Source organism: Falco naumanni, chromosome 12, assembly GCF_017639655.2.
Source record: "Falco naumanni isolate bFalNau1 chromosome 12, bFalNau1.pat, whole genome shotgun sequence".
In the NCBI taxonomy this organism is placed as follows: Eukaryota; Metazoa; Chordata; class Aves; order Falconiformes; family Falconidae; genus Falco; species Falco naumanni.
This window is the reverse complement of record NC_054065.1, coordinates 33941304-33965520: the sequence shown is the minus strand read 5'-3', so window position 1 is coordinate 33965520 and position 24217 is coordinate 33941304. Positions and strand designations below refer to the sequence as shown.

The following is a 24217-nucleotide window of genomic DNA, read 5'->3' as shown; positions in this document are numbered from 1 at the left end:
GCCGCCTGCAGAAGTTGGCAAACTCATCCAGGGGCGAGCTCAGCGCCGCCGAGAAAAACCTCCCAGGTTCGTCCATGTAGCAGAATGGGGAAACGGGCCAGCAGTGCGGGGACAGGGCCAGCACCTTCACCTCCGGCTCATGTACCACAGAGACTGTCCCCAGTGTCTGGGCGTGCGGACGTGAGGGCAGCTCAGGATCCCTGTGAGGAACGCGGGCAGCCCTCAGCCTCCCCACCCCACCAACACACTCACCTTATCTAGCCCTGTGTCCAGCTCCAGCAGCCACTTGTCCTGCTCCTGCAGCTGGAAGAGGTAAAACTGCTGCTGGAGCTCCTCCGACTCAGCCAAGTTGCTCAGCATATCCTGGGGGAAGCGGCTGGGGAAGCACAGTCCGATCTGCTCCACGACGGCTCCTTCCAGCCAAGACGGCCCTTGTGCCAGGAGCCGGTCCCCCAGGTAGTGCCTGCCACAGCCGCCAGCATCACGTCAGGGGGCAGCCCGAGCCCCATGGCCATCAGCCACCCACCACGAGACCCAACATGGTCCCAGCCTCGCAGCAAGGCACAGAGCCCCGGCAGCACCCATCTCCCCTCCCTTCCGCCAGCAGGGAACGGGCGTCTACAGAAATGCAGTGCCCGGCGGGACCCCGCAGCCTTTCCCTCCGCACACCCACACAGGGAAAAGCCAAGCGGGAGCACCAGGAGCACCACTGCCACACCAGGCCAGGCTCGGCCACGGCCTCAGTGCCACCTCCACGCCACGCCAGCTGCACCAGGCCCTCTGGTTCTGTGGAGACACGGCACCCTCACCGGTAGAAGTGCTCAAAGGTGTGGGCAAGCTCCAGGCCACTGAAGACGACGAAGGGCTCCAGCATCTGCTGCAGCTGCTGCAGCGGCGCTGTGCTGCCCGCAGCCCCACGGAGCTCCTGGATCTGCCGGTCAAGGTAGCGGGCAAACTGCTCACTCACCTGCGGAGGGACAGGGCTGGCTGTGGAGGGGGCTCACTGGCTGCCCGCAGGGCCAGGCCGAAGGGAACAGCATGGGGGAGCAGCTGGGGAAACCCTGGGGCGCTCGGGCAGGGGCCGAGGGTGCCCAGGCACCCGCCCCAGGCAGCAGCGCTCCCTGTCTGGGGCTGACGAAGGGCAGGGCGCCATGGCTCAGCAGGGGGCCAAGGCACTGCCCACCCAGGGCTCACCCCGAGGCCGCAAGCCAGGGCTGCCTCGCCTGCTGCACCCGCGGCCAGCGAGGTCAGGGCCCAGCACCACTGCCACGCTCCCTCGACTCACATGCAGGGCGGTAAGGAAGGAGAGCTGCAGCAAAGCCCCTGCGAAGCCCTGGCCCAGGGCCAACACAAAGGCAGCCCGCTGCCCGAAGAGCTCCGCCGTGGCACTGCGCAGGCGCTGGTACAGCCTGCAGTATCGCTCCACCAGGTCTGGCGCCTGCCCTGCTGCCTCCAGGAACTGCTGCACCTGCAGGACACAGCACGAGAGAGGTAAGCCCGGCAGCAGGACACCACCAGAGGGGCGAGCCCCGCAGCGGGACAGGCCCGTGGGCCATGGGAACATCCACAGCCTCAGCGTCGCTCTGCTGACACCAACTGCTCAGGTCCCAGCCAGGGGCTGACTAGAGGCCCCAGTGCTGCCATGGGCTACCGAGAGCTTGCGGCGAGCTGGGAGAGCAGGGGCAAGACAGAAGCGCAGCAGCAGCCCAGCAGGAAACACAGAGCCCGACGCTGTACCTGTCCCCTGGCCTGCAGCACCGCCAGGGAGCACAGCGTGGCTGCCCCCACAGAGGCCAGGCAGTCCCGCACCCTCCCCACGCTCCCGGGTGACCACCGGGCACCGCTCCCTTCTACACCTGCCCGGTATGGGGTCCCACACACACCCTGCGGCCCCCACGGCCGGCCCCCCACGTTCTACCTGCTGCTGCACCACACCACGCCAGCACTGCCAGATGCTCTCCAGGTCGCCCGACTTCACCACCGCCTTCGCAGCCCTGGCCGCCACCTCCTTGCTCTTCTCCTCCTTCCCGCCTGCCAAGGAACAGCCCCGGGCTGAGCCGGGCTCTGCGGGCAGGCCCTACATGCTGACCCACGACGGCCTCGCCCCTCTCCCCGCGGGGTGCAGAGCAGGACAGATGCCAGGGAGCCATGGCTGCCGCAGGGACACGGCCACAAGCCTTCCCCAGCTCAGGGGCCTCAGGTGCCACAAGGGCCCCCTAAGAGCTCCCCAGCGGATCCCCACAGCCACCGCCCCCTGGACCTCTGGCCCACCACGCCCCAGCCCCCCAGGAGGGCAGCCCCTCGCTCACCAGCTGCTCTTGCCTCCTCCGGCTCTGGGCCGCCAAGGTCCACGTGCACCAGGAGCTGTGTCAGGCGCCGCACACGGGAACCAAAGACGGCACCGCAGCTTGTGGCATGGTGGGGTGGCTCCACGCTCTCCAGGTACTTGCTCAGCAGCCAGGCCAGGGGGCTGGCTCCCTGGGGGTCTGTGAGGCCAACCAGACTCAGAGTGGGGTGCCTCAGCCCGGGGCATGGCCCCCATAGGCCCGCGAGAGCGCAGGCTACCTGGGCTGGTGATGCTCTGCACCACGGGGTTCACCAGGGCCTCCCAGCACGTCCTGCCCAAGGCCCGGGCCGCCTCGTCGTCGGGAAGGAAACGGTCAGCAAAGCTCTGCTCATGCTGCAGCGCCCGGTTCAGCCTGCAACAGCCATGGGCAGCACACAGCACTGCTGCACGCCTCCGCCCAGCTGGGGGGACACCCCAGGCAAGCAGAGTGTGGCCATTGCTCCCTGCCCTGCCCCTTGCCAGGCACGATGGCTCAGCAGCCCCGCTTGCCCCCAGCAGCCAGGGACCCTCGCTGCCCCCAGGCCCTACCCGCACTGGGTCTCGGGGCCCTCGTGGGCCCCGTGAAACTGGGGCGCTGTGCAGCACCCGTGGCCGCAAGATCCTGCCTGTGCCTGACTGACCTCTGCCAGGTTGGGACGCGCTGGCCCCTGTGGGGCACCTCTCTGGTCTCTCTGGTGGGTCAGCCACGCCCATGTGCTCAACTTAAACCTGGGGGACCCCAGGGTGGCCCAGGCCCTCTGGGCACCGCCAGTGGCCAGGCAGGAACGAGGGCCCCTCCCTGCCCGGGGATGGCACAGCCAGGAGACAACTCACCTGCCAAAGAGCTGCAGCAGTCGTCCCCGGTCCTGGCAGATCTCCTGGCACCAGGCATGAGCCCGAGCGGTGCAGGAGAGGAACGTCCGCCGGCACAGCTGCTCCTTGAAGACGGGCCAGAAAGTGGGCTTGGGACCCAGCACCTCGATGCCACGCACACGTGTGTCAATGCCACCCTAGGGGACAGCGCAGCCCTCAGCTCCTCAGGCCCGGCCCTGACATCCCACGCTACCAGCTCCCCGGCCCAGCCCCCTGCTCCCCTACCTGCTGGCACCGCTTCACCCGGATCTGGATGATGGGCCAGAAGCGGGTCATGTTCTCCAGCAGGATCACTCTGCTGTCCGAGGGCAGGATGGTCACCTGCAGGCAGCCAGCGAGCCCTCAGCACGCCAGGCAGCCAGTAGCAGCCACCTTGTGTGCCCCGCTGGCCACCCCCGTTAAAGCCACGGCCTCTGTCCCCCACAGCAGCCCCTATGCAGCCACAGGCCACCCCCTGCCAGGGCCTCACTCGAGGCTCACAAGCCCCGGCACCTGTGCCCAAGCCTCCAGCACCTGCTGCCTACAGCCAGGCAGCCCCCGCAGCACAGCTCCTGCCACCCCCGCTCCCTGGAGGGCACCTCTCGGGGCCCCGCACCAGGGCGAGACCTTCTCGGGGCACAGCAAGGACCAGCCCACCGCTCCCGCGGGGACCCACCGCCTGCGCAGCCCACGCGAGACTCACTGCATTCAGCTCGGTTCTGATGGTGGCAGGGCTGTCTCCCCCCAGCACCACAACGCGGGCCGGCATGTAGCTGGAGTCCTCGCTGGCCACCAGCATGCTCATCTCCCTGCAGCACAGCAAACACGGTGCTGCCCAGCAGCCCTCACCTCCCTGCCCTGGCCCCGGCCAGCCACACGCGCTGCTGCCCGCGTCCAGCAACCCCCACAGCGCAGACCACCGGGGCAGGGCTCACGCAGACCCCCAAAGGCCTCTTCTCCCCGCGCAGCCGCTGGCCCTCCTGGCCCCGAGGCCCCCCAGCCTGCCTGGCCCAGCCCCACCTGATCACCACACCGCACTGCATATGGACAGTGATGAAGTGGGAGCCGGTGCTGCCATTCGACTCCCAGTAGGTCTTGGGGTTCCTGTCCGTCAGCTTGCTGGCCCGGTGGGGGTTGGAAGAGACCTGCACCTTCTCCCAGCACTTGTCCTCCTTCACCTCCACGCTGGAGCCTGCAGGGAGAGCACAGGGAGCCTCCAGCCACCTGGCCAGCACACGTCAAGCACAGGGGCTCAGCTCTTGCTCCCCATGCTCACCTTTGCACAGGTTGCGCAGAAAGACGTCGAAGAAGGGGATGCTGATGGCCTGGTGGCTCCGGCGGTGCTCCTCAATCTGCCCCAGGACCAGCTATGGGACAGGGCCAGGCTCTTACCGGGCACCCTGGCTCCTCCTCCCCTCCCCCACCGCAGGGGCTGCGGCAGGCAGAGAGCAGAAGGCTGCCCCTTGGTGCCGCGGACAGCTGGACGGCCCCAAGACCCAGAGCCACAGTGCAGCCGGGCCTCCCCAGGCCCACCTGGATGCAGCCAGCCAAGATGCTGGTCGTCAGCTTCTTGTAGAGGCTGGCGTACTTCTCACAGTCCGTCACCAGCTCGAGCAGGGCTGGCGCCAGCGACGGAGCCGTGCTGTGCTTCTCCAGGGCTTTGGACAGAGCCTCGCGGGCGCCCACGTGGCACATCACCACCACGCAGTCCTTGCTGGTGGTGGCCAGGCGGTGCAGGAAGCCAATGACCTTCTGCACCACCTGCTGGGAGCAGGCAGCCGTCAGGGCCAGTGCCGAGAACCCACCAGGCCCCAGCAGCGGGCTGCAGCAGGGCTCCATCCCCGACACCCCAACACCACAGCAGCGCCTGCGAGAGCCCAGCCGGGCACGGCGCTGGGCATGCCAGCCACCGGGACGCAGCCGCCGCCAGGACAGCCGCTCCCCACCTCTCCCAGCACGTTTGCCACAACAAGGCCCAGCTGCCGCAGGCGGGGACTCTGCGTCACCAACGCCGGGCCCGGCCGACGCGTGGCACAGCCAGCAAAGATGCCCCTGCCTGCCGGGAGTCCCGGGGCCCCCTCACCTCCCAGTCACAGCTCTGGGCACTCAAGGAGGACAAACAGGGCTCCACACACTCGTGCCACGGCAGCACATCTTCCTGGTAACCATCCAGGAACTTGTTCAGGATCCTGAGTGACGGAGGGGCCCGCTCAGGCTGGGGCACACAGACAGCAGTGCCACAGGCAGCCCTCCTTCCCTGCCCCGCCTGGGGGGCCGGCACCCCACAGGCACTGGGAGCCAAGGCTCCCCAGGCACCACACACCCCCCACCAGCACCCTGCTGTCCCCACATGGCCCTGCGCCCCAGAACGCCCCAATCAGCACCCGCATATCTGCTGGCGTGCCCCTGCCCCTGCCCCTGGTGAAGAACAGCCCCACCAGGACCCACAAACATGTGCCATGTACCCCCAACATCACCACCAGCGCTCACACACACACACCCTGGACCCACCTGAGGATGCTCAGGCTCACAGCCTTCTCTGCCCGCAGCAGCTCAAAGCTGCGCAGCAGCAGCCTGAAGCACCTGCGGTCCTGCAGCAGCTGAGCCGCCTCGCCAGAGAGGATGGGGCCTTCACCACAGAGCTGCCGCTCCAGGGCCACCACCACGTCCTTGGACAAGACACTGTCCCCTAGGCTGCCCAGAAGCATCTGCACGTCCCTCACCTCCAGCGGGGCCTCTCTGCCTGCCACGACAAGGACACGTGGGCCCAGCCCAAGCACTTGCTCGAGAGGTGCCAGCAGGTTGCTCTGCCTTGGCAGGCAAGGTAGCCCTGCCTGCTGCGCCTGTGGGCCAGGGCATGGCGGGGGGTGCTACCTGCCACCTCCGGGCCCACGGGTAGCCGGTGCTCCGCAAGGCGGTTGATCACGCTGAGGGCCAGCATCGCATGAGGGCAGCCACTGCCCTGCCTGTCCCACCAGCAGCTCTGCAGCACTGCGGGGAGATCGCAGCTCACCAGCTGTTCCGCCAGGCCCCGGTGGCCGTCGATCAGCATGTTCACCACCAGCAAGCCGTTCTGCACGCCCGAGGAGCCCCTGCAGGGATGGAGCGATGTGGGCACCTTCCTCTACCAAGCACGCAGCCTCCCCTGCAGCCACCAGCCGCCTGCCCGCCCCACTCCATGCAGAGGGTACCCCCCACCCCCAGCTGCTCTCCTCGCTCTGACCCTACCCGGGAACCCTCTGCATGGTGCTCATGGCTGCAGGGATGGCACTCAGCGGGCTTGCTGAGCCCTTGCCGGAGGCAGAGCCAATGCTGGCAAAGATCTCCCGCATCATCTGTGCATCGGCATGGTTCAGGGGCAAGGGATTTCCACTGGCACCGCCTGCCTCGCCGGCCACAGCTCCCACCAGCACCTTCAGGGCCTGCAAGGGCAACAGCAGTCAGGAGGGCGCTGGGCACCTCTGCCACACCTGGATGAGCCTGCAGCCTGCCCGCCCACCTACAGCATCTCCTCTGTCACACTCACCGCCAGGCCAGCCTGCTGCACCACGGCGGAGGAGGCGTGCTGCTGCATGCAGGCCAGCACAGCCCGCACACCACCTTCCGTGGCAAACGGCACGCGCCACTCGTACTTCGCCATGAGCACAGGCAGCAACCGCAGCGTCACCACCACCAGGGCCTTCTCTGACACCTCAGCGCTCAGCAGCTCCACTGCCACCTTCACCAGCTTTTCCCTGCATGCAAAAGGACGCCTCAGGAGGAAACTCCTGGCACCGCTGCTGGCACGTCAGCACCTCGGGCCCTGCCAGCCGCCTTCTCCCTGCCCCCATGGCTCTACCACACCTGAGTCAGCCCCAGGAATGAGCCTGCCCGGGACAAAGGGACACAAGATCCGCTTCTCTTCTTGCCAGGCACACAGCATACCAGCTATCGCACTTCCACTGCCACCTCCAGTACTGTCCCCCACCCCACCGATACAGCCCTCCCCAGCCAGTAGGAGGGGTGCGCAACCCCTGGCTCACCCAATACTCCTGCTCCCCAGCCTGCCCAGGGATTTGCTGAATTGCTGCTCGAACTCGGGCTCAGCCTCAGGCTCCTCCTCCAGGATCTTCATGATGTGCTTGAGCCCAGCTAAGCGCAGCCCCACCTCTGAGCTGCTGCTCTGCACCACGTCCACCACAGCTGCAATCTCGGCCAGCGAGCCCCTCTCGCTCACCCCCTCGGAGCTGCCTAACACTGGCAGGAGGGAGGCAGGGTGCAGGCGTCAGGGCACCAGTAACACCCCCAAGCAACTCCCAGGGTGCCACGCAACCACAGACCCAGCACCCACAGGCTCCCCCCTCCCCAGGCAGCCTCCGGGCACATGGCTCCCCATGCCCTGCCCAGAGCCTTCCTCCGTCGAGGCAATGGCAATGCCTCCAGCACCGTGCGTGTTCCCCAGTGCAAAGCAGGCAACTACCTTTGATCTGCTCCTCTGTCACCTCTGGGAAGAACAGCCCTTCCCTCTCAAGGAGCTCACTGAACAGCTGCGAATCCGACTTCACTGCCACGACCGGGGCTTGGGGCGGCACTGGGGCTGCAGAGAGGTCTTCCTTTGCTGCCTTGGCCATCGTGGCTTCAGGGACGGTGCTCCTGCAGCCGGCACCCTCTGAGGACACAGCAGGGCTCCCCTTGCCACCCTGCCTGGCCCCGCTACCAAGGAAGTATTTGGCGTAGATGCGGGAGCCACGCAGGTCACGCTGGGCGCTGCCCTGGCACTGCTTCTCCAAGACCCGAAGCACCTTCTGGGCCAGCTCCACGGGTACTGACAGCTGGATCAGGGCTTCTTCATCCATCTCCAACAGCTGGACAGAAGAGTTAAGTTAACCCTCGTGGACTCGCCACAGACCCCATGCCCTTCATGATGGCCAGCGCCAGAACAGACAGAAAGGCTGCACTGCCGGAGGCCCCCAGGGCCACTCCCCAGTGCCACCCTCCCCTGGCTGTCCCCAGCCCAACTGCCAACAGCCCACACCTCCCACCTGTACTCACCACCCAGACACAACCAGCAGAATCACCCCATGGGCCCCGCCTCGCCTACCCAACCCTCGCTGGACACAGTCACTCTTCCAGGGTCGGGGGAGACTGCACTTCCTCTCATCCCTCCCCACCCCTCTGCCGCGCCCAGCTCCCCACGCTTTCGCCACCCCCCACTCACCCTCCCGTTTCAGTCCCATTTCTGCCTCATCCAGGCTGTCACTGCACGGCTCACAGCTCACGCTGGCCGCTGCCTACTCTGGGGCTGGCCCCTCCCCTAACATTCTCCCTCACTCCCTCCCCCTCCCGTGTCCCCACTGCAGGCTCTGGCCCATACCTGCTCCGCCTGCTCCTGATGGATGAGACAAATGATCTCTTTCTGCTCCTGCTCTTCCAGCTTCTTCACAAAGAAGAGCAGCTCCCACCACTCGGCACGGCTCAGGGCCTCTGCAGCCTTCGTCGGCTGCTCCCCCAGGTAAGGCAGGGAGTACAGCCCCGCAAAGGGCTTGCAGAAAAATGGCTGCGCAACTGCAGGAGAGCAGAAAGAGGAAGGGCACTGTCAGCTCTGCCAGTGGCCCCATCCTCTGCTGCTCACCCCACACTCCCCAGGGAAAGAGCTCATGTGGACCGTCTGGGCAGAAGAGGTCCCCACTGCCCCCATGGCCTGTTGCGGCGGGGCAGCGAGAGAAGGGGAACATGCTGGGAGGAGACTTTAGAAGCTGCAGAGATGGGGACTGCCATCTTCACTTGAACCTCTGTAGAGGCTACAAGGCTGCAGAACAGAAAAAGCACACGCTCAAAATGGGTGCCTCTAGCTCACTGCTCCCCCAACCTGTTCCCGTGGTGCCTGGACCAGCTAGAGCAATGCACTTGGACACCCAGCACCAGCAGAACCCACAGTGCCAGCATGCGGCTGCAGAAGAGGAAACAGAGCTGGCCCAAGATGCCGAAGGAGTCAATGGACAGGAAGTTAATTCTGCCATGAGCTTCCCTCTTTTCCAAATTTTGCCTGCTAGGTTACAGGGCAAACAGTTACAGCCAAAGGCAAAATGAGACTGCAGAGATACCACGCTCCTTTTAGCTAATGTATCCAAAACAGAGAGAGGGAGGTAAAAATCCATTATGTAGGTTAGCTATTCCCTAAGTTTTAGAAAGAAGAGCCAAATCAACACTTGCCGATATCTGCTATCTGCTAAGCAACAACTTGCAGCACTCTCTGCAAATGCAAGGTGGGGAACATTCACCACCTCAAGACTCAACAGAAAAGGGCCAGACTCACTCCAAGAGGCTCAAGCATGCTAAGAGCAACTACATACATGGCTTATTAACCAAGTCAGTCAACATGACCTAATTTATCCAAATGCAGAGATCCAAAGCAGAAAACATTTACTTTTTAAATTCAATTTCTATGTGGGATATGATGACCGGAAAGAGTTTTACATGGAATGAAACAGAGCCCATGCTTCTACCAAAAATTAGAGAGACCAAGAAAAAAGGCAAAGTCTAAGTTTGGCTTAACTTAGCCACTTCAAACTGCTGTGCAGTTAAGTCTTTAGTTACAAGAGGCAGATGCCATTAAAGAAGTCATCTTTTCAACTGGCAATAAGACTATTTTTGAAGTGGCTAATTAACTGCTGATCTTATGTATACTGTCTCTTGCAGCAGTGAAATCCAAATCACTCTACCCAAAAGATCTCCTACAAGATCACAGGTGTGATAAAGGAGTTACTTTAACAAGTTTTCTTGGCCAGAGTCACATCAGACACGAAACAAGAAAGGCATATCTGAGATCTGCATCTTCCCTTTTATCTTCTCCCATGGCAAGGGAGATGTCGTCAAAGGATTTCTAGGAGATTCTGCATGTGTCTTACAAAAACAGTGCATTTAATGCTCACCTTGCCCAAAACTGAGCAGCATCAAGTTAAGCAAACTGTTGACATGTTAATGCTTTTAAAAATCCACATCACTAATTTAAGGGGATCTGAGGGTCCCTAAAGCAGCTTGATCTCAGAGATTTTCTACATTCCTGTTTTGGAAGTTTGTTCAGTTAATTCAAATACACATTTTTGACAGTCACGGTTTAAATCAAATTATATGCTTTTTATATCATTACTTTTATCATGTCATGACAGAAGTCTAAGATTCAAAAATACTCCATGCAACCACAAGCCATGTAATTACTTAACCAGCTCTACATGGTCATACAAACTAAAAGCGTACTGCTTTCTAAATCCAACCTGCTACTTGCTATATGCTTAGCCATATAAAGTTCACCGTTCAAAAATATGCCACAGCAGAATCAGAAAGAGGCAATTCAGCCACACACATGCAGCACAGTCTCACCTGTGTCTAGATTAAAGCTCTCTGATAGACTGTATGCTTTTTCCTGAGCAGCAGGATCCCCCCACTGGTCTCCAAAGCCAATAATCTCCAACATGTGCCAACGCATCCAGTAGCTCTGACCTGTTGACTGCCATAAAACCTGTGGGCGAAATAGATGCAGATGATCAGATTTGCTCACTCCTCATGCTACATTTGTCTTCCTATTTCCCAAATGCATGGAGAGAGCAAGTACTGTTCAAGTACAAGACCACCTAATTCATAAAAAGATTTCACTGCACACATTGTCTGATTGTCAAGCACACCATCTTTATTAACTTGTTCTTCTGGTTACAGCTGGATCTTTATTAAAAGAACCACCAACATAGTGCCTGAAACCACTACAGATCTCATCTAGCACAGCAGCAGTGACAGGAATGCATCTAGTTAAGCATGCCTGTTCAAAAAGTGCCCGTCAGCAGGTGCCTTGGGAAAAGCATAAAAAGGAAGAACATAACCAACACTAGAGGCAGACAAGCTGTATATAAAGGGTCTTCAGGCACAAACCACTGGGTGAATGCAAATGTAAGGAAAACTATTTTTCCTACTCTGACTTTACCTTCTATTGGTTATGCTTTTACACCTTGGTCATTCACCAACCCTTTCAGACAGGTTTTGGGCTCTTGACAAGCATGTCTCAAAGGTGGCAATTGTTTCCTGTGCTTTATCCAGATTGCCTCTCAAAATCAAAACGATTTTTGTATGGCTTCCCATACCATAGTTTCAACATTTAACCTTCTGAGCAGAAGTACCCAGCAACAGCAAGAAAATCATGCCAATAACATTAAAAAAAAAAAATCCAGCAGAAAAACATATGGCTTGCCTGATTCACTGAGCTCTTTTGGAGTTACACCAGTACTACCAGGACTCCATCATGCTGGACAGATAAAGATGCTGAGAAACTTTAAGAAAGCACTATGTGGAAGAAAACAGAGTTAAACTCTAAACACAACACCGATTAGTCTTCAATGAATCCCTGACCTAAACAAATTATGTACTAAATATCATCTCAAAGGAGTCATGGAAAGGTATGACTGAAAGACCAGATACAAGAGTGAAATTTTCTCTTTGGGGAGGCAAAGAAAACATCAGAAAACAGGGCAACAAAGGAAAGATGAGAGGAGGCAGGAGACAGACTCATGATGGATTGGCCCCAATCAAAAATGTACATGAATTTGTGTTTTGCACACAGAAGACTGGTAGCAAGCCTCAGGCAGGATGAGCTGCAAAAGCAGAACTAATCGAAAAGGAAAGGATCAAAATTTTAACAAAGACGAGGGAGAAGCAGTTCTTGTAACTTGAATTCACTAGTCGCCATGCAAGGCAAGTGCAATACACAAGATAAGAAAGAGGAAGAGATAAAAATCAAGTTTCCCTTCAGAGAGGGACTTGATGGCAAAGGCCCACCAGAAAAGAAACAATGATCAACAGATGTCATTACAAAGATGATTCTGAGATATCAGATTCCTGGTATCTCCCTGAGGAAAAAAAACCTCACTGAATGCTCCGACTCACAAGTTTTTCACATAACTCCAGGGCACTGCTACAGACACACAGATATGAACTTAAAAGATCAGCATAAAGATTAACATTCCCAGAGATTGCAAGTATATTCCCAACTTCCTAGACAAACTGGAGGGCAAGACACATTAACAACGGCAGAAATTAGGTACTTCCAAATATAACAGCCAAAAAACTTCACCAAATATTGATTACCATTTAGATCTGGTTTTGCCAGTGGTGTAAGCCTTACAGAAGAGTGTTATTGAAAATAAACCTGGATGGAGCAACTGTAAATTCACTCAATGTAATTAAATAAAAAAATAGATGAGAAGGAACCCAGTGGACCAGATGGACAAAGGGAATGAAAGTTAACAGTACACTTCAGCTCAACAGTGAATAAAAAAAACCTCTGAAATTTACATCACAGGCAACAGGAGAAAAATGTGAAAGGATCTTGGTGCTCTTTCCTAGTGCCCAGTTACATTAAGAGTAAAAGCAAGTACAAGCTTATAAGAAATAGAAAACAGAATTTCAGAAAAACACAGATCTTAGAAATCAAGGAGCATAAGGACAAAGAGAAAATTAGTAGGAAACATGCTTCCTTTGCACTCTATCTTTACAGACTGGGTTATAAAGGACAAAAGGTTTATCAACCACTTAAGATGCAAAGCAGTTATTCATTTGAGGGGGCCTGCAATGAAAAATCACCTATGCATGGTCCAAAACTAGAAGAGTATTTTACTTACATATTGAATATACACAAAAGAAAGCAAAACAAACTGATACCAGGTAGAGGGATACAAATCCACAATTTGCCACAATTGAGAAAGAAGGAAAATTCCGTTTGGAGGAGAGAGATGAGAGACATGCCAAGTAATCTGACAGAAGCCCCATTAGAAAGCGGGAAGGATTGAGGTAATTCAGTGGTGTTTCCATGTGACTGACAAACACTATAGCCAGTGCTTCTAGTTCAAGAAAAAAAAAAAATTAAATAAATCATCACTACAGCTTCACTACTTTGACTTCAGTAGCATGCAAACCTTTAAAGCACACTTTAGTGGAAAGAATAACTGAAAGTGATCAAGATAAACAATAAATTTGAATTAACAGGTAAACTTGCTTCAAGTTTCAATTCTGACAGATTGATACATTAGCTTTCTTTGCTGAAGTAACTGATTTTTGAAGACTAAAAAAGAGATAATATCAATTGTCAACTTCAGTAAAGCACTGGGTATCAAACGGTAAATTATTAAAGCAGAGAAGAAAGTGATTAAGTAGAGGAACTGTGGGCAAGAAATCTGCTCAACAGAACCCAAGAACTTAGGAGTATGAAAGGGAAAGAACGGGACTAGAAGAAAGTGCAAATAAGACGGGCAAGCCATATTTACACAGCACATGCTGCCCTAACAGTTATGCTCTCCCCATGCAAGCGTATACCGGTAATATCCACCGCCAAACAAGCACATAAGGCTGGAATCATCCCTTCTTGCACATGCACATTTTGGAGCATTTTAAGCTGCTGGTTTAAATTACATCTGCAAGAAATGCTCCAAAACTAGAAGGCAGTTAAGGAGCCTGGACCAAAGTAAATTTAAGTTACTGAAAGGCAACTGGAAAAATTAATCCTAAAACCAGTTCTGACTGAATAAACAAAAGAGTATCAGAAGGAAGAAGCAGTCTGCAACCAGCTGAGGAAAAAACCCAAAAGAATAGTCACACAATTTCCCTGCACACAAGAAAGCAAAGAGAGACAACAGGAGAAAAGAAGTAAGTCAGTGTTCAGTGTCCTTAATTGGCTAATTTTTATTTGGCTGTACGTGAAAACAACGACATTACACACAAAAAAATGGGTTGTAGCCCAAGAAGGCTAGAGAGTCTCATGCTTAACAAAAGCTGAAAGTAGATTCAAAGGAGGTGGCCTTCAAGCCTGAAGAACATAACGTCAAATTCTCTGCCTCCTTCTCAGGAAAGGTTGGCAATTAACAGCAGGAGAGATTTGGAAACAGTGTTAGGAAGTCATGCATTTCTACACATACCAGAGTGAGGCTTTTCGGCTATTGATTTTTTAATACCAGCAAACAAGAGCTGTGTGGTAGCATGGCACTTAAATCTATTTGCAGGCTATCTATATCCACAGAAATCAGCTTGAAGTAGGGAAGCCTTTGAGCATAGGCTGAAGTGGCACCTGAAGTACAGCTATGACCAACTGAAGTGGCCTCAGACCTCCCTATTTATCATCTGCAAAAGCAAAGTACGCACTTCTGCAAATTACTTGGGGGAGAAAAATCAAAACAAAACAAAAAACCCAAACCCACAATTGCACACACTAACACCTGCATAGTGGTTACGGTTTCTTATTTTACTGGTTACTATCTCAATTTAATTAAGATTTCATGAACTGAATTATAGCTGTTTGCAGCCAACACAGTGCTGGACTGAGCAGAGGATACGAGCAGAGACAGTCCTCAACGTACGGATGACAGCCAGCTAAAGATTGATTTTCAAGAAATCACGCCTCTAGCTGCAGTGTTTGGGAAGCTCAAAAGCATGGCTAAAGTGCAAGATCAGCAGACAGCCTGCAGAAATAACCATACATAGATCTCATGCACAAAGCTCACCAGCTCCATGCTGCATAGTCAAAACAAACTCTCAGCTCTCGCTGAATGTACCTAGCCTTCAGGACTGAGAAGAAAGTTTCAAGAAAAAGGTCTAAGCAGGAGCAAATACCTCCCCATCCCACAAAAAGGCTGCAACAGCACTTAAATGCTCTCCCACCCTCAGGCCTGAGTCCAAGCCCTGCCACTCCAGTACTGACCCACACGAATGCAGGATGTTCTGGAACTGGTATAGGCTGAATGCCTTAGGCCAAGATTTGGAAATCAAGCCAACAAAGGGAACATGTGGTTAGTGTTTACTACAGGCTGCTGGATCAATGGGGGGCTACTGACAAAGCCTTCTTACACAAGCTACAGGAGGGATTGTGTTTACAGACTCTCATCCTACTGGGAGCCTTCAACCACCCTGACAACTACTGGAAAAATAGTACGGCAAGCTGCAGGCAATCCAGGAGACTCCTAGAGTGCACTGAGGATAACTTCTTAGGATGGGTAATAGACAGCCCTACCAGAGGAGATGCATTACTGGACTTGTTGGTCACCAACATAAGTGAGCTTACCACAGACGCTAAGATTGGAGGCTGCCTGGGCTGCAGTGATCATGCACTGGTGGAGTTCACAGTCCTGAGGGATATGGGACAGGCAAAAAGTCAAGATCCTGAATTTTAGGAAAGCAAACCTCCAGCTGTTCAAGGAGTTAATAACACTCCCTAAGAAACTGTGCTCAGGGACAAGGGAGCAAAACAGAGCTGGCAGACCTTTAAGGGCACTTTCCATACAGCACAAGGGCTCTCGATCCCCACACGTTAGAAATCAGGAAAGGAAGGCAAGAGACCAGCATAGATTAGTCATGACCTGCTGGTCAAACTAAAGGGCAAGAAGGAAATTGAATGCACATGCAGTGGAAGCAGGGACAGGTATCCTGGGAAGAGTATAGGGCCATTGCCCAATGGTGTAGGGATGGGGTCAGAAAGGCCAAGGTGCAGCTGGAGCTGAACTTGGCAAGGGACACAAAGATTAGTAAGAAGGGCTTCTGTAGGTATGTCAGCCATAAAAGGAAGGTCAAAGAAAGCGTATACACACACACAGAGAGCAATGAACAAGACTGGCAAACTGGTAAAAACAGATGAAGAAAAGGCTAAGATACTCAACAACTTTTTTGCCTCAGTCTTCACTGGCAATCTCTCTTTCCACACCGCCCAAGCAGACAGACCTCCAGGCAGGGACTGGGACATCAAAGTCCCTCCCACTGTAAGAGAAGATCAGGTTTGAGACCACCCAAGGAACCTGAATATACATAAGTCTATGGGACCGGAGAAGATGCATCACGGAGTTCTGAGGGAACTGGCCGATGTAGTTGCCAACCCACTCTCCAAGATATTTGAAAAGTCACGGCAGTCAGGTGAAGTCCTTGGTGACTGGAAAAAAGGGAAACATTGCACCCACTTTTAAAAGGGGTAAAAAGGAGGACCCTGGGAACCACCAGCCTGCCAGCCTCACCTTTGTGCCTGGGAAAATCATGGAGCAGATCCTCCTTGAAGCTATTGTTAAGGCACATGGAGGACAGAGAGGTGATTCAAAACAGCCAGCATGGCTTCACCAAGAGCAAGTCTTGCCTGACAAACCTTCTGTGATGAAGTGACTACATCAATGGGCAAGCAAAGAGCTACGGATGTCATCTGTCTGGACTTCTGTAAGGCTTTGGACATGATCCCCCACAACATCCTTCTCTCTAAATTGGAGAGAGATAGATTTGATGGATGGACTGTTCAGTAGATAAGGAATTGGCTGGATGATCGCATCCAGAGAGTAGTGGTCAATGGCTCGATGTCCAGATGGAAATCAGCGATGAATGGTATCTGTCAGGGGACCATTTAGTATCTTCATCACTGACATAAACAGTGGGATTGAGTGCACCCTCAGCAAGTTTGCAGACAACACCAAGCTGAGTGGTACAGTGGACACACCTGAGGGACAGAAAGGACCTGGACATGCTCAAGAAGTGGGCCCATGCGAACCTCATGAGGTTCAACAAGGCCAAGTGCAAAGTCCTGCACCTGGGCCGGGGTAACCTCCAGTATCAATACCAGCTGGCAGATGAACAGGTTGAGCGTGGTCCTTTTGTGGAGAAGGATTGGGGGTACTGGTGGATGAAAAACTGGACATGAACCAGCAATGTGTATTTGCAGCTCTGAAAGCCAACTGCACCCTGAGCTGCAAAAAAGGAAGCATGGCCAGCAGTTTGAGGAAAGTGATTCTGGTACTCCATACTGGTGAGACTCCACCTGGAGTACTGCATCCAGCTCTGGAGCCCCCATACAAGAATGACTTGGCCCTCTCACAGTGAATCCAGAGGAGGGCCACAAAAATGATCAGAGGGAAAGAACAACTCTCCTGCAAGGAAAGGCTGAGAGACTTAGGGTTTGTGCAGCCTGGAGAAGACAAGGCTCCGGGGAGACCTTATAGCAGCCTTTCAACACTTATAAGGGGCTTATGAAAAAGATGGGGACAGATTTTTTAGGAGGGCCTGCTGCAATAGGACAAGGGATAATCGTTTTAAACCACAAGAGGGTAGATTCAGATTGGACATACGGAAGAAATTCTTTACGATGAGGATGGTGAAACACTGGAACTGGTTGTCCAGAGAGGTGGCAGAAGCCCCACCCCTGAAAACATTCAAGGTGAGGCTGGATAGGCTCTCAGCAACCTCCTCTAGTTGAAGATGTCCCTGCTCATTCAAGGGAGATTGGACTAGATGACCTTTAACAGTCCCTTCCAACCCAAACTATTCTATGATTCTGATTCCTCCCTCTCCTCAAATATTGGTATTTCCCTGATCTCTGGCACAAACTTAGCAACTCAACTGCAAATATGCAGCTCTAACAACTCTTTTTCAACACAAACTCTCATTTAAGGTCTACTCACCTAAAGGGCATTCTTAAAGGGAAACAGGTCCTGGCATATACTTGCAGATAAAAGAAACAGATACATAGGCCGTGTCCAACCCAATGAGAACAACAGTATACCGTAAGTATTGTTGCTCACATACCAAGGCTTAAGACCTTCAAGCACCTTTTGATGTGTTACTCATTTGTGCCAGCTAGCCTGTTCCCAGACCAACCCCAAGATCAAATTAGGGCGAGGGACTATTCCTGGGAGGCAGGTTTAGAGGTTAAGAAATATCAGCACAACAGCCCCTACTAAACCAGACCAGCTTTCCTCAGGACCCGCACTTCCAGCTCTGAAAGGTGACTACTTTGCTAGGACAGATGTAGACAGTGTCCTAATTATGATACACATGTCATCCAACCTCCTGCACGTGAAGACATCACTCAGAAATCATCAGTCACTCCTGTCACCCCACCCCTGCCATCCAAGCCAGACTACTTACAGTAGTGACCTACCTGCACGGTCTGCATACTATTAGTGCTCCGAAGAAACGTGCCTTCCTCTCCAGCTCTAACATCACCACAGTCTTCCAGCAAGCGCACCCTCATGCCACCCACCAGGTTCGCCTGTAAGTACTCCACATAGCCATTGCGGTCTGCAAAGTCTGATGGGGTCAGGAAGGCACAACCCTGCTTTTTGCAATGACCATAATTTGAAGTGAGCACAGGCATTCGGGCAGCAGTGCAGGCTGGGGTCTTGGGCTGGAAGATGGAGCGGGTGGTGCGCGGCCGCAGCTCCTGTTGGGGCAGCAGCTCTGGCTTGTGGCTGGGGTCCCAGCCCATCACGTGCACCACCTCCAAGATAAGGTTTGCCATAGCCATGCTGAATTCAAACTCCTGCTTCACACGGCTCCTCTCCTCAGGGAGCAGGCTGGGCACAGCGCAGTCCTGCTGCTCCCATCCCTGCTCCATGCCACTGCTGAGCTTGTCCATGAGAGAAGTGACACACAGGTAGCGCTTCACCAGGACGAACAGCAGCTTCCCAGGGATCTGCAACGAGCGCAGCTGTCACACTCTAGCCTGCACAGTGCTTCCAGACCCCGGCTCTCTCTGAGCCACCAGACCATCCACAGTCAGGTTCCCACGACTGCTCCAGACCAGCAGGCAGCAGCAGAGACCTCTCAGCCCACCCTCATCTCCCTGCTCAGAGACAAGGCTCCCCACACGCCTCTCCGCCACACCCCAGCCTCAAGCCAGGCCCACATCCTGTGCCAGCTCTCCCAGTGCTGTCCGGCTCAGCTGCCCACTGCCAACTACCCTCCTGTCCCAAACAAGGACACCAGCTCTGGTCCCCGACTCCCACCTCTCCTGACCCCTAAACCCCACAGGCCCAGCCACTACCTGCGGAAGGTGAATCCCCTCAAAAGACATGCACTGCTCTTCAGAAGACATCATCTCAGCAAACAGCTCCAGCAAGGTGTAGCGACCGTCAAAGTCTACATACTGCTCAATGCCATCCTGCTGGCTCAGAGACAGCAGGACATAGGCCCGACTCCCTGCAACAACAACAGAAACTCTTCAGGCCCCATGAAGACAACCTTCATGCCACCCTCCCTGAGCGAGACAGACCTGCATGCAAGGAACAGCCTGGCTGCTCAGCGTAACCTAGAACCGTGTTCTGTCCTTTAACCTGGACGGGCAACATTTTACTCCGTTAATAATGCTGTGTTTCTTCCACCCCTAAAGCTGCAAGATTCCCCCAAAGAAGCAACCCCAAATAACTGGCTCCCAAACAGGGCTCCAGGGAATAGTGGAGTTAAGTCTTAACCTGAATCAGCCCCCACATCTGCCCCACTGGAGAGCCACATGAACTCAGGCACTAGGGCAGGGAAAGCCAAATGTCTTGTGGGACACACCACCAGCAGCAACCTTCCAGTGCACCCAAGCCTCATCAGACACTTTGGAGCGGTGGCAGCTCCTCTCAAATGAGAGGACTGGGTGAGGACCAGGCCTCCACCCACCTAAGGAATAGCTCCCTGCCAAGAACAGGCCAGACACTTTCCAACTGACAGCATGCAGCAGAGACACCCCAACACTCTGTCACGTGCCCTGGCATAAGTCCTCCTAACAGTTAATCAGCATCCCAGCTCAGGAACCCCTCAGGGGAAAGAGCTCACAAGTCTTAGAGCACCACAGACAACTACGATTGAGGAGCCCTTTGGAAGCTCCAGTCTGATTCTTCCCCTTTTGCCAACAAGCCCCTCGAGACACACTGCTTCCTAGGTACCCCACACCTACAAAAGGACTGGCACCCCTCAGCTGCCCAGCAGCACCTCCTCAGTGGCACTGAGCGGTAGCAGCCCCCACCTGCATCATGCGAAGCCAGGGCCCTTAGCATCTTGCCAGCACTGCGGCGGATTTGCTTCTCCTTGTGGCACAGCATCTTCATCAGCAAGTCGAGGGCTCCCGTCTCCTTGAAGGCACCCGCTAGTGAGCCAATGCTGGCGTACGCGCTCAGCACGTGGATGGTGTTGAGAATGGAGGACTCAGGGGCCCCGGTCTCAGCCATCTGCCGGCCAGCTCGCTGCACCAGGCTCCTGACATCAGCCTTCATCTCCAGCAGCGAGGCTTCATCCAGTGGGACTTCTGCAGCAAACGGGCTGGCTGCCTTCTCCTCTTTCACCCACTGCCCTTCCAGCTTCCTCTTGCCCAGCAGCGCCGGGCAGCTGGCACAGACCTCTTCTGCAGACATCCACATCAAGATGTTCTCTGGCTTGGTCTCTGCAGAGGAGGCACTGCTGCCTCCCACTGCTCTCTCTTCCAAGCTGACAATACTCCACTGGATCAGGTATTCAGGCTGGCCATCATGGCCCCGACGCTGCCGGAGCAGCTCCCCCGGGTAAGCCTGTAGTTTGGGTCCCAGGCGCACGAGCAGGTTGCCATTGTGCCTCTCGTTCACCATGACAGGAACTGTGCCTGCAGAGACAGAGGGGAAGCAGGGGTAAGCTTTTATTTCTGAGCTGCATACCAGGGAAAGTGTGAGCAAACATCTCAGTTGCTTGACAGTGGAAGCGGCTGAGGCACGGTTTTTGATCCTTAGATCCTGCACCCAGCATAAAGCTCTGCAGAAAAGCCCATTTTGCAGAAGCTCACATCACCCCTCCAAGAAAATGAGCTAGTGTTTCACATATAAACCCTGTTCCCAGCATTACTAACACACACAGAAAGAGGTTGTCCTAATAAAATAAATAAATAAAAAGGCAAAACGGGCCCATTCAGATCCTCTTATATGACAGCAAATAACGACAGGAGACCTGGAGCCTGTGTTCTGACCTCTTCCACTGTTCACAACATGACCCTGCACACATTGCTGCTTTTGCACTTCCATCTTCCCTCTTGTTATTTACTATTTGTTTTTGTTTAGACTGCAAGCTCGCCTACAGCTCAAGCCTCTCTCACTGTGGAGCTGGACCTAACCTGAGTCACCAGGCCCTGAAGAAAGTAACCACCTATCTCTCAGATCAAGTTCATATACATCAAATTAGGTCCCTAAAAGCCACTAAGTATATCCTCCTTGACCTCCTCCCAGATATTCTTTTCCTTTACAATGTTTAATCAATGGGAATGTTCAACAAAATGAAAAGATCGCTACTCTCTACTGCCTGACTGTTCTGCATATCTTAGGACTACAAAGCAGCAGCTATGACACTTCTCTGCTTAAATCTATGCAAAGAGGAGGATGAAATAACTTGCTAAGACTGAGCGCCAGCAATCAGCTGGCCAACTGTAGACAATACCACACAACAGACTGACTTTGTTACTGCAAAGGATGCCAGATCAGATAAGTCTGAGAAGAAGGTTCTCAGAGGAGCTCAGGCAGGTGGTAGCACAAACACACAAACAGGCCCTCTTGTTGGCACTTACATGTACTAGCAAGGGAAGCAGTGAAGCAATACGCTGTTCAGCTGATGGTAACATAAGTTGTTCTTAAAAAAAGGAGTTAACATATATAGGAAATAGTCAGTCCGTGCACAACCAAAGAAGATACTGACCGTCAGATGGGCACATTAAAGATGTTTCCCAAGTGCAGAGAGAAACAGCATGAACTCCCGAGAAATTCATACCTACCTCTAATAGTGCCTTCCCTGTAGCTTGCAGCAACCCTGCTAAGAATCTTCTTGCAGTCTCTCTGCAACAAAAGGAGCAAGTTATTCTCCTATGCTTTGTAACAGTGTTGTGCTGTACCACAAGCCAAACAGTTGTTTTCCCTAACTGTGTCTGTACAGTGGACAAAAAAAAAAACAACCCCAAGAAGTTCACATAAAATAAAAATCATAGTAAAGCAAGTCTCCATGAAGCATTATTTTGTTTGAGAACTTCATGCCATCCCCACCTCATGGTATTTAGCATGAAAAAACCTCTGCAGAGCACAGCTATCAGAAGGGACCCTGAAGGCTTTGTATCTAGGCTGGGGAGAGTTTGGGTTTAGGGCACCTGAGGAAGTAGCTACAAGGCATATGATGGCTGAGGCACACCAGAGCCTACGACAACCCACAGCTGAACTGTCAGGCTGCTCAAACACACGTGCCGCAGTGAGCTTCCAAGCTGCGAGCTGCGGCAAACGGTCAGGCCAGCTAGACCACCGAGCCCAGACAGCACTGTGGCGGCCGGTTCAGGGGCGCGGCCGGCTCGGCACAGGCACCGCCCGGCACCGCCAGCGCCCGGCCGACGCGCGGGAACAGAACGGGCCAGGCCGGGCCGCCGGGAGCCGCCTCCTCGGCCGCCGCGGAGAGGCCCGGCTCCCTCCCGGACCGCGCCGCCGGGCCCCTCCGGCCTCCCGGCCCCCTCCCGGACCGCGCCGCCGGGCCCCTCCGGCCTCCCGGCCCCGAGACGCAGCTCGGCCTGCCGCGGCGAGACAGGGGACCGCGGGCGCGGCCGGACGCCTCGCCCCCGCGCGTCGGCCCCCTCGGGAGGCCCCGTCCGCACCCGCTCCGTTCTGGTTCTCCCCCCCGCACCGGCAGCAACCCGGGCCGGGCCTCCGGCCGACGCGAAGCGGCCCCGGCCCGGCAGCTCCCCACCTACCGGCCCTGCCACTCACGCTTCCGGGCCGCGCTACGGGAGCCGCCAGGGGCGGGCGAACTGCGGCCCGCCCCGCGCCTGCGCCCTGCCCGGGCCTGAGCCTGCCCCGGGCGAGTACGGAGGGCGGCCGGCGCGCTGCCTGCGCCTGGCTCGGGGCGGCCCGGCCCGCCAAGGGGCTGCGGGCCCGGGCTCGCGCCGGATGGCTGCTGACGGCGGCGCGGCCGGGCCTGTCGCGCGGGGCTGCTGCGCCCCGCAAAAGCGGGTGTGAGGCCGGCAGAGACAGCGGAAAACCGGCGTATCTCCCGATTCGCCTCGCCGGTATTAGAGACAAGGGGCAGGTGGAGGCCGGGCGCTGAAAGCCGCGTCTGCAGGAGCCCGAGGTGCCTATGTCCGCGGGGCCCTGCTCGGCGGCCCTCGTGTGGGGCTGCTGCGGCGCGGGCACTAACGTTAGTGAGAACACAGCATTAACCAAAAATCCGACTGCAGCAGCTTCCTCAGGCCTGCCTGCGGTGCTGGTGCGATTGCAGCCCTGCACCCTGCCTTCGGTCTGTCGCCCCGTTCGGTGCTTCGGTGAGGCCTGCGCTTGGCAGCTTTGGGGTCGTACAGCCCAAAATTCGCAATGTCGTCAATATTGCTACAGAGGCAGCTGAAGCCAGCTGCAGACAAGTTCGGCCTGTGCCCAGTTGCTTTCCTGCTTTGGTGTTGTCCTGGTCTGTAATGCCTGTACCATTCAATCTAAATTCTTACCCTTTGCCTGTGTTTCCCTTCTTTGGCAGGCCTCTCAGCAGTTAGCTACAGTCCAGTAGGTGCAGGTTTCTATTGGGCTGCTAACATTTGTTGTAGATTATAAACAAACATTAAAATCAAGGTTAAATGGATGAGAGTCTCTTTCTGTTACTTGATCCTGGAGCAACTTCGTGTATGTGCCAAACCTCCTTTCTGCCCTCAGTACTAATGCAGCTGATTAGATAATTTCCATGTTTTAAAATAGCAATCAACAATTAATATGAGCAACATAATTGCAATTAACGATAGGCTGGATAAATCAGTGCAGTGCTGCACAAGTCTGTGGGCACCATCAACGATGAGCTGGAAATGTTCGGAAATTTCCAAGCCAGCCTCTTGATTTCCCTGTTAGTATGTGTAACCTCTGTTGATGCTCCCGATGTTTTCTTGCCAGAATACCATGGATGGTCCTGAAATCGCTGTGTTTTCTATTAACATGTCATTTTTTCTTCCCCATTAATTCCCAACTGGTATTTAGTTATAACATGCTTTGCTTTTACAAGTCCTTTCATCTCCTGTAGAGATAAATACAGTATATTTGCACTAATGAAAAGGAAAGTAACTTCCCAAGTGCCACACGACATAAAAGTTGGTCCCACACGCACAACCATTGCTGTTTTCCTCTGTTCTAGGCAGCTGTCATTCTGTGCATGTACTGCACCTGCAATGCTGCTGTGTTTAGTGTCACAAACTAAATGTGATGTGGTGGTGATGATGCTTTGCAGTGGGAAATGCAGCCTGGCTGGTAACATCCCATAGCCAAAATTGTCACC

General features: G+C 54.9%; 1 protein-coding gene across 13 annotated transcripts in view; it reads right to left on the bottom strand.

Moving 5' to 3' along the window:
• Positions 1-22706, bottom strand: part of CUL9 (cullin 9) — a 35184-nt gene extending 12478 nt beyond the window's left edge. For 4 of the 13 annotated variants that reach the window (XR_005830355.1, XR_005830356.1, XM_040611732.1 and 1 more), the window contains exons 1-27: positions 22662-22706; positions 21708-21768; positions 19947-20555; positions 18981-19135; positions 18096-18629; positions 10538-10676; positions 8532-8722; positions 7638-8022; positions 7201-7414; positions 6705-6912; positions 6407-6600; positions 6053-6270; positions 5690-5921; positions 5262-5367; positions 4712-4942; positions 4455-4545; positions 4199-4370; positions 3882-3987; positions 3425-3520; positions 3161-3336; positions 2566-2699; positions 2310-2486; positions 1919-2031; positions 1286-1468; positions 810-967; positions 253-463; positions 1-166 (exon numbers count right to left, since the gene is read on the bottom strand). Coding sequence is in view for 10 of the 13 variants with exons in the window: in XM_040611732.1 (XP_040467666.1) it covers positions 1-166; positions 253-463; positions 810-967; positions 1286-1468; positions 1919-2031; positions 2310-2486; positions 2566-2699; positions 3161-3336; positions 3425-3520; positions 3882-3987; positions 4199-4370; positions 4455-4545; positions 4712-4942; positions 5262-5367; positions 5690-5921; positions 6053-6270; positions 6407-6600; positions 6705-6912; positions 7201-7414; positions 7638-8022; positions 8532-8722; positions 10538-10676; positions 18096-18629; positions 18981-19135; positions 19947-20541 (5185 nt within the window). In the remaining 3 variants the exon portion in view is untranslated. The other 9 variants (XR_005830354.1, XM_040611725.1, XM_040611728.1 and 6 more) reach the window with 5 other exon arrangements.
• Positions 22707-24217: the final 1511 nt, after the last annotated feature.